The 10,537-nt window shown below is 39.9% G+C and overlaps 1 protein-coding gene across 1 annotated transcript; it reads right to left on the bottom strand.

Moving 5' to 3' along the window:
• Positions 1–4,225: 4,225 nt before the first annotated feature.
• Positions 4,226–7,479, bottom strand: LOC123404374 (tobamovirus multiplication protein 3-like). The gene is made up of 8 exons (XM_045098292.1): positions 7,113–7,479; positions 6,474–6,564; positions 6,333–6,385; positions 6,080–6,244; positions 5,342–5,460; positions 4,923–5,040; positions 4,754–4,831; positions 4,226–4,595 (listed from the first exon to the last, which is right to left on the bottom strand). The coding sequence occupies exons 1-8, from the start codon at positions 7,266–7,268 to the stop codon at positions 4,497–4,499; spliced, it is 879 nt and encodes a 292-aa protein (XP_044954227.1). The 5' UTR covers positions 7,269–7,479; the 3' UTR covers positions 4,226–4,496.
• Positions 7,480–10,537: the final 3,058 nt, after the last annotated feature.

Raw genomic sequence — 10,537 nt, 5'->3', positions numbered from 1 at the left:
GGCCGATGCTGCCATGGAAGCTATTGTGCTGAATTGTTTGGGTTGCCCTCGGCGTTGCCATTTGAGAAGCACCCGAATGGCTCCCGGATGCTGCGATGCAACGCTCAACGGCAGCACCAGTGCTGAAAGTCCCCGACGGGTGCAGATGTTGGATGACTCGGTGGATGGAATAGCAATAGTGTTAGATGATGACTCTGTTTGCTGATCGCACGGCCGCCATCCGTCGGATCGGACGGCTAGCTAGGCGGCTTACTTTTTAACAAATGAACCGACTAATTTGTAGCAGCTGCCATAAACAAATCTAGAATAATACTTTGAAGGAGTACTATTCTACCGTAGCACGCATTAGTTGTCATGTATATTAATTTTAAAAATACCTAATATGTGCATAAGCCTATTTGTGACCGTTGGATGGGAGGGAGATCCCAGCAAGCGCATCGGTTCGATCCGAAACACACATCTTAAAGCATAAAAGGCAGCCACATCACCTTTCTCTTCTCGTTCGTAGCGTGTTCTGAACCAAGGAATACACTATCATAACAAGTCGCTCGCCTTATCCCTCCCACTTCCCCACCCCTCATTTTTATTTTCTCATGAGACGACAATGACGAGTTGAGATAGAGAGAGTGAGAGCGAGAGAGGTCAGCCCCGCTCCTATCAGTGGCGGGTTGCGCGGAGGGTGGCATGCCTAGCGGCAGAGGCGGGTTGTGGCTTGCAGCGGCGAGTTAATGCGGCCGTCGTGATTTTGATGGCGAGGTGGGATGTGGCGACGACATCAAGGCGTCTGCGTCGGCGCTTGTGTGCAGGGGGTGTGATGATGACACTCTTCATCGATTTGCTCGTGACAACATATCTTAGGCGGTAGTGTGAATGGCGGCGAAGCTCGAGCTGGACGCAACGCTTCTGGCCCTGGACAAAGAGGAGGAGGCAACAACGCAGGGGCGGGCGGGCACACGCAGGCTGCGCTTGTTTTGTGTGTGGGGGGTGCTCTCTCTCTCTCTCTCATCGTCGATGTATCTATCCTTATGTTGGTCTCGTAGCTTGAGCGACATGGTCGCGCCGGTATATATTTTCCTTACTCTTTTGTTCTTACTTTTGTGCACATCCATTTATTTTAATTGTAGAAGCATGTCTCAAACAAAAGCAAAGAAAAGGACAACCGAGCCACTTCCTATGTCAAAGATGACTCCTCCATCTGAAATCTGGGATGCACTAAAGGAGGTACCAGACTTGCATGATAATGATATGTTGAGAGTTTATGGAAAATTTATCGTCAATGAGTGTTTGTTTGAAGCACTCATGACGCTGCCCGCGGAATTAAGGAAGCCATGGCTCTTGACCTTGGATTGATTGTTGCTATCATGTTTGGTTGATGTATCGACTACTATGTACTTTGTTGTTTGCCAACTGTCCATTTGTTCTATGTATAAGAGACATGATATGTCTATTTATGCTATGTGTAAGAGATATAAACTATCCATTTGTGCTATGTGTAATAGACAGAAACTACCAAAATTATTATCCATGATGTGTTCTGGACACTTCAAAACTATTTTGTTTCATATTTTCACTCCATATTTATTTGTACTGTTGTTATTGTTTTGACCTTATTTGGAACATTTCTATGTTATCATGTGTGCAAAATAATATATAAATATTCAAGTATACACATACATGTACAGAAGTTTATATTGTCTCGAGAAAACATCCAATTTCATGGTTTGTTCATCCAAATAGCAATTGAAATTGGGTGCTACCCTATGATTCCAATCTTTATCTTTACCTACTAATAAAGCAAATATTGTTTCTGCCGTACGTCATTCAAATTGTCCCTAAAGTTGGCTAAAATTACCCACCAATGCCACATATAAGTAACAGAAAACGTTTAAAACAGAAAAATCACCGGACTGGGCCGGCCCATGTAGGCATCTCCTATATTATGCTCTGGGCATTGGAAATAATGCAGCACACCTGTTTGGGCCGGCCCATGCGTGGGCATCTGTTTTTTTTAGTTTAGTTTTTAATTTTTCTTTTCCATTTCATTTCGTTTTTCTACTTTAAATAATTTAAAACTTCAAATAACTTTTTTCAATTTTAAGAAACTGAGAATTTCGAAATAAAATATTTAAAAAAACATAATAGTTTTGAGAATTCAAAAACTACTCAGGAGTTTTGAAAAATGTTTGCATATGCAAAAAATGTTTAAATTTTGAGAAAATGTCCATAAAATAAAAAGGTCAATGATTTTAAACAAAAGTCCGTGTAAAAATCTTAAAAACAGTTCGTGCCTCTGTTTTTAGTCTCGTTTTTTCTTTTCATTTTTGTGTTCCAATTTTTAATTTAAATAATTTAGAACTTTGAAAAATTTATGTAATTTATAAAACTTATAATTTTGAAATAAAAGTTTGAAGAAAACATAAAATGTTTGTGAATTCAAAAAATGCTCGGGATTTTTGTAAAAATATTCGCATATTCAGAAAAATGTTCATAATTTTGAGAACAATGTTGGTGAAAATAATAAAATTCCATGATTTTGAAGAAAAAATTAGGTATAATTTTTTGAGTGAAATTGAAAAAGATGTTTGCTAATTCAAAAAATGTTCATGCATTTCAAGAAATGTGCTAAAATTTAAAGACATAATATGTCCAGCACCATTGGAGATTATAATTGTTTCTTCCGTTGCAACGCACGGGCCCTTTTGCTAGTAGTAAATTACATGCACAACCAAACAATAGAATCTGAATTGGAGTCTATTTTCTTTCCATCTTGGATTTGGAATTCTCGATCCAAATCAATTTCAAGCAGTTTTTCTTACATCCAAACAAGGCATAAGGGAATCGTTCCCTAGTTATTAGGGTCCTTATTTAACTTATTTTTGCACATAATTTAACATTCTGGCTTCATAAAAAATACACTTAATACTTTTTTTTCTTGAGTTGTCGGAAAATTGATTGGTGCGCCAACATCCTGCCTATCCCTTGCACAAAAGAAAGGTTGTAATCGCCTTGTTATGAACTCTAATAATTCCAAGGTAATTGATCTTTACCTACTAATAAAACAAATATTGTTTCTGCCGTACGTCATTCAAATTGTCTCTAAAGTTGGCTAAAATTACCCAGCAATGCCACATATAAGTAACAGAAAATGTTTAAAACAGAAAAATCACCGGACTGGACCGGCCCATGTAGGCGTCTCCTATATATGCTCTGGGCATTGGAAAAATGCAGCACACCTGTTTGGGCCGGCCCATGCGTGTGCGTCTGTTTTTTTTAGTTTAGTTTTTAATTTTTCTTTCCCATTTCATTTCGTTTTTCTACTTTAAATAATTTAAAACTTCAAATAACTTTTTTCAATTTTAAGAAACTGAGAATTTCGAAATAAAATATTTAAAAAAACATAATAGTTTTGAGAATTCAAAAACTACTCAGGAGTTTTGAAAAATGTTTGCATATGCAAAAAATGTTTAAATTTTAAGAAAATGTCCATAAAATAAAAAATTCAATGATTTTAAACAAAAGTCCGTGTAAAAATCTTAAAAACAGTTCGTGCCTCTGTTTTTAGTCTCGTTTTTTATTTTCATTTTTGTGTTCCAATTTTTAATTTAAATAATTTAGAACTTTGAAAAATTTATGTAATTTATAGAACTTATAATTTTGAAATAAAAGTTTGAAGAAAACATAAAATGTTTGTGAATTCAATAAATGCTCGGGATTTTTGTAAAAATATTTGCATATTCAGAAAAATGTTCATAATTTTGAGAACAATGTTGGTGAAAATAATAAAATTCAATGATTTTGAAAAAAAAAATTAGGTATAATTTTTTGAGTGAAATTGAAAAAGATGTTTGCTAATTCAAAAAATGTTCATGCATTTCAAGAAATGTGCTAAAATTTAAAGACATAATATGTCCAGCACCATTGGAGATTATAATTGTTTCTTCCGTTGCAACGCACGGGCCCTTTTGATACCATAAAAAATGGAGGGGATTTTACTGGTGCGTCAGCGGCTGTTTTTTACGTTGTTATTTTGTTGCTTGTGATTTTTCTCTCAGCAGTTTTTAACATTGTAACAAGGAAGCTAATAAGGTTTCTATAGAGCTTGCTAGATTGGCTAGATTTTCTTCATCTTTTATTGGTTTGATGATAAGCCCTTGAGCAAAATTGTACCCCTCCACCCTCCTAATAAAACAATGTAATTGTTATTTTCAATGAACAAAGCTTTGTGTTTTTCAAAACAAAAATAACTTCATGAGCAATTTTGCCCGCTCAACAAGTGAAGATGCTTGATTTCTAATCACACCAACAGTAACTAATTACATGAAATTAGCACCCTTAAACTACCAAGGTTAGCGGCTACACAAGGTAAGTTCACGCGTAGATTCAGATTCCTGTCTGTACACATTTTGAACGATCAGACATAGACCAGCCATCGCAATCAGCTATGTTTGCAGCAACATCTCTATATTTCAGCTAAGAAAGGGACACCGCCTTTATCTCTAGCCGCTGCTGAGGGGATGATAATGTGCGAGCTTTAGCTTCGAAGGGATCCTCCGCAGAATGTACAGGACAAGAGCCGAAGGAACGATTTCGACAAGCTGTAGAAAAAAGAGGTTAAGAACCGTAGAGCAGCAAGGTTAAAGCTGTTGCAATAGACATCAATTTCTAGTTATCCAACCGCCAATGATGGTTTTAAATTTGACTAGGCAAAAATAAAAACGAGGTGGTGACTATGGGCTGCAAAAGTCATATATACCAAGTAATATATGAAATTCAGAATTGGATGGTCAAGAACATCCAGATCAGCTTCTTTATCGAAGGCAGCGAAACACATCTGCAGAAAAACAAAAGTGCATCAGCAAAAGTGGGAAATGAACCATATGACTAGCAACCTCGTTCAAGGATTGGAGGATAGACATCCTTACCATCACGCATCTTGCCAAGAAGCAACAGGAACATATAGCGGCCACTCTGCCAACCTCGCTCAGCTTTTGTTGCCTCCCTTTAGACTCGATAGGGAAACGTTTCAACATGAGGAATAGCCTGCCAAACAAACCAGGAGCACACAAATACAATTAGTACTGTAATGTTGTAGTTGTACGCCCTCTGTACCTAAATATTTGTTGTTAGGAAGAACTAATACAAGTTTCCCTAGCTACAAGTAGTGTGGTACAGAGGAAATATATTGTATAGTTAAACAGATCAAACCCTGAACAAATGGGTATAGTCTACAGTGCCAATCTACAGTACCGTTACTGATTGTGGCTGGCCTCACTGTTTAATTTGAATGTAAACATGATCTAAATGCATCATAGTTCAAACTTTATGAAAGAGGTATTCTTACCTCCCTCCGTACAGCAGAAAACCCAGGGCAGCAGAAAAGGATAGTCCCGCAATGAACAACTTTGAAAGCACAAGCATAGATGGATTTGGATTCAACCACAACAATACCCAGACCAAAACCTGAAAGCAAATGTATGTGAGTATTTTGAGCCAAGACATTCTAACGGTGATGGAGTACACATAATTAACAGAGATGAACAGAGCAGTTAGTTTAGTGAGAACTCATGTAGAACAGGCACGTGAGGAGTCAGTATTTGATCCAAAAAAAACATCAACCATGAAAGACTACAATAAATGACTAAGTGCAAACTATTTCCTATTACCTTTATGCACTGTTTCTGTTTTGCTGTTACAGATATCCACACATGACTTTGACTACCAATATAGTTTATGTGCCTCAATGGTATAATTTCCATTGCAGATAAGTACATAACCCATATATATTATCGGTCCAATAGATCGTCAAAGTTAAACCACGAAATGGATGAGATACATAACCCATATACTATTGGTCTAACCAATGGTCAAAGTTGAACATTGAAATGCATGAGCACCTCACATTTTTGGATGGTGGGAGATTTATATTTTCACATGTACAAATTTTGTTGGAATTCACCAGTCCAATAAAAGGGAAAATGTAGCATCCTGACACGTGTAGGGTTTAGGGTCACAGACAGTTCTCGTATAACCATGCAAAATCACAAATAGTGCAGATTTATATTTAAAAAGACTATTGTACCTGCATTGCATAAACGACGCCGTTAATAGTATAGAAACCTGATCTAAGGCCATCAGTATCTAGACCACGTGCTTGATAAGATATCTCAGCCCAGAAAAGTGCCAACATTGCATAGGTAGTGAAGAATGCAAGCCCCGGAAGATCAAGAATAACATGCTGAAAAATCTGAAATAAAATAGACACGAGATAAAGCTCTGGTCAATCAAATTGAATATTTCATTCGAGTGACAGAAAATAATGAAGGTATCCAAACCTGAGGGTTCACCAGTTGAACTTGGCGACGGAAAGAAAAGATGGAACACCTTGCTGCAGATTAGCGACGGGGTAAAATTAGCATTACACAGGATATAAGTGAGCATGCAAGTTTAAACCCAGTTGAGACTGAACAATGTACCTCCATTAACCAAGAAATTAAGGAACTGGAAGACCTTTTGTGTTGTCCATCCATATTCAGGCACTCTGTGCTGTATTCTGGCAACTTGGATCTGCATATTCACATACATAGCTCAGTGTTAATATTGCCTTCTCTTCCTCGAGTAAATTTATTCATCAAGCTGTAAACATCGGCATGTGCACGTGACAAGTATAAACCGTACTACTAGATAAGTTATTAAATTTATTTGCAAGGAGCAGAGGTATTTACAGTTGACAGTTGATATAACTATACACATAATTCGGATGCCATCAACTCAATCTTATCCGCCAAGGTTTTCATGGATTAGAGAGATGAGCATGAAAGCAAACACAGGTCCTTGTTCACCTATCTGAAATCGGAATCACGGCTTTCCCCTTGATTGATCTGAAGCTCTGTAAGATGTTATTCGTTCGCATTATCGGCTTTGGTACAAAACACGAGTACTTGTATTATGCTCAAGCCACAAAGCAAATGAGAACAGCCTTTATTCTCTAGTGAAATCGCTAATTGCGATATCACAAATTTATTCACCAAATATTGTCTTGCCCTGCCACCAGGGCACCAGCCTAGTAGTAGAAGGGGGTACAGGTTTATTCCGAGGACAGATTAGATGCTTACGAAGGAGGAGGCGGCGATGAGGCCGTAGAGTGCGGCGAGGGCCCAGAAGGTCCCGTCCTGCCACGCCGGCGAGCCGTTCACGTGCTCCCACCACCCCGCGAAGGCCGCCGGCAAGGGCGCCGGCGCCGGAGCCGATGCCAGTGCCGCCGCCGCCATCGCCGGACGGAGATCACCTGGGAGAGAGACGGACAGACAGACAGAAGGCCTTCCTCTCCGGGTAGAATCAAAAGTTTGGGTGGCTCGGGGAATCTGGTGGCGCCGCTGGCGGCAACGTGGATTTACAGGGGCGGCTCGCGTCCCCTTCGTAGCTCGGACGGGACGGGGGACACGGGTTGGATCGCAGCCGACGTGTTTGGTAATTTTGTACTGCGGGTACAGCCGCGCTCTGCTTTTATATCTGCGCCGGCGTTCCTGGCTAGAATTGGGACTCCAGGAACCCATCCGAGTCCGGGGCAAACATCAGCTTTTGGTTAGAAGTTGTGCTCTCTTTTTTTCTGCCATGAAGAAAATTGGATGTCATTAAGAGCATCTCCAACAGCCGTCTAAAAGTGTTTCACTTGTTAAATTATTTGTTTTTTAAACACTAGACAGTTTCAATAAAGGCTTCGCGCGCATTATATTTTAGGCGTCTCTTGCGCGCGCTTCACAATTTGCACTGCGTGTTTTTTGGATACGCGTTTTTGGACATCTGCTAAAGCAATGTTGGTCCTCGCATAATAAAAATGTTACAGTGCACGCTAAAACTTTTATTAAGCGTGAAACTTTTGCGCGGCCGTTGAAGATGCTCTAACCAGCGAACGTGAGTTTTGTTAGCAAATCATGCGAACGTCGTTAGGACCGTCAAACCCTCTCAAACGCATGGCAATTACTCTGTGCAGCGTGGTACCAATATATACCAATGTTTGTTTTAGAGCATGACAAATCCCTTACAAAAACATGGTAATTAATTTGTTTTCGCACTGGAATTCTAGGCGTTTGCTGGAAAATCTTAAAAATATATGGCGTTACTTGGTACATAGAATAGAGATATCATAAGAATAGAAAAATAATAGGAAATGAGATGACATGCATCTCAATTCTTACAACGAAAGACATGCCATTTGATGTGTAGGATGTGAATTTTTTATTGAACCTACATTAATGTTTTTTTCCTTTAAGAAATGAAGGATTGATTTCTGTCCTACATAGAAATAGAAATTCATTTCTACAAACCAAAAGGCTCCAGATAAATTTTTCCTTTCAAAATCCTATCTATGAAATTCCTACAAGTTCCCTACAAATCAAAGAAGGCCTAAGTTAGTTTTTTTATAAACATTTGGATACTTGTGTTTTTCTTGGGAGCAAATTTTAATACTTGTTAGCTGCCCGAATCATGGAACACTAGTTTTTTCTTATTCAGAGTATATAATATAACCGAACGTGGTCAGGTCCTAACTTAATTGGATATTTTTGGTTTCTTTTAACACGGTACGGACGCAAACGTTTATATACATGCGCATACTTTCATCCTTATAAACGTATACACACACGAAGTCACCGTGGGCGTTTCGCCGTCAACAAAAACGTCTTATTCCACTGAATGCACATTGCCGAAAATTTTGAAATAAATTCAAGTATAAATGCAAGCACGAGGGCTTGAACCTAGTGGGCTGGGGATACCATAATCCCTCTAAGTATTGGTTGGCCAAGAAAACACATGTAACACCCCCGACACACCGACCGTTGATCGTTACTCCTAATGTGATTTAGACTCGCACCATAGATCAATACCAGTCTTTTCTAGGCACTTTGTCTTTACTTGTGCGCATCCCGGACCAACTTCTCGGTCGGTCACCAATCCTGAACTACTCCAAGCCAAGGACACTCACTCATGCACATCTAGGATCAACTTTCCGGTCGGCCACCTTTTTCAAATTCATGGATCTTTTGAAATTCATGTATATTTTTTAAATATGTCTACTTTTTCATGTTCGCATACAAATTTCAAATTCACATACCTTTTTGAATTCCGCACTATTTTCAAATCCATATACTTTTATTGAAAATATGCCCTACAGGCAATAATAAAGTGGTTATTATTATATTTCCTTGTTCATGATAATTGTCTATTATTCATGCTATAAATGTATTAACCGAAAACAGTAATACATGTGTGAATAAATAGACCACAACATGTTCCTAGTGAGCCTCTAGTTGACTAGATCGTTGATCAATAGATGGTCATGGTTTCCTGATCATGGACATTGGATGTCATTGATAACGGGATCACATCATTAGGAGAATGATGTGATGGACAAGACCCAATCCTAAGCATAGCACAAGATCGTGTAGTTCGTCTGCTAGAGCTTTTATAATGTCAAGTATCACTTTCTTAGACCATGAGTGTGGGTTGCTGAGATTGTGCAACCCCCGGATACCGTAGGAGTGCTTTGGGTGTATCAAACGTCACAACGTAACTAGATGATTATAAAGGTGCACTAAAGGTATCTCCGAAAGTGTCTGTTGGGTTGGTACGAATCGAGACTGGGATTTGTTGCTCTGTGTGACGGCGACGTATCTCTGGGCCCACTCAGTAATGCATCATCATAATGAGCTCAATGTGACTAAGAAGTTAGGCACGTGATGATGTGTCACGGAACGAGTAAAGAGACTTGCCGGTAACGAGATTGAACAAGGTATAGGGATACCGACGATCGAATCTCGCGCAAGTGTCATATCGGTAGACAACGGGAATTGCATACGAGATTGAGTGAATCCTCGACATCATGGTTCATTCGATGAGATCATCGTGGAACATGTGGGAGACAACATGGATATCCATACCCCGCTGTTGGTTATTGGCCGGAGAGGTGTCTCGGTCATGTCTGCATGTTTCCCGAACCCGTAGGGTCTACACACTTAAGGTTCGGTGACGCTAGAGTTGTTATGGGAATCATATACGTGGTTACCGAAGGTTGTTCGGAGTCTCGGATGAGATCACGGTCGTCACGAGGAGTTCGGGAATGGTCCGTAGGTAAAGATTCATATATAGAAAGTGGAGATTTGATCGCCGGAAATGTTTCGGGAATCATCAATATTGTACCGGGACCACCGAAAGGGTTCCGGGGGTCCACCGGGAAGGGACACCAGCCCCGAAGGGCTGCGTGGGCCAAAAGTGGAAGGGAACCAGCCCCTAGATGGGCTGGTGCGACACCCACCAAGGCCCAAGGCGCACAAGGAGGCAAGGGAGGCCAAACCCTAGAGCTTGTTCTTATTGGGTGCTTTGGCGTCCTAGAAGCTTGGTGGTACCTCAGAGCTCAATCATTGTGGTGTAAAGCTTAAGGCAAACGCCGGGGTCTCCAATTAGGTTGTGGAGATTTCCGTGAACATTTGAGGTCATCTCGGAGCCACAATCCATTATGGTGAAGCTTCGTGGTGTTGTCGGG

Source organism: Hordeum vulgare, chromosome 6H (genome assembly GCF_904849725.1).
Source record: "Hordeum vulgare subsp. vulgare chromosome 6H, MorexV3_pseudomolecules_assembly, whole genome shotgun sequence".
NCBI lineage: Eukaryota > Viridiplantae > Streptophyta > Magnoliopsida > Poales > Poaceae > Hordeum > Hordeum vulgare.
This window is presented reverse-complemented; position numbering and strand designations above follow the sequence as displayed.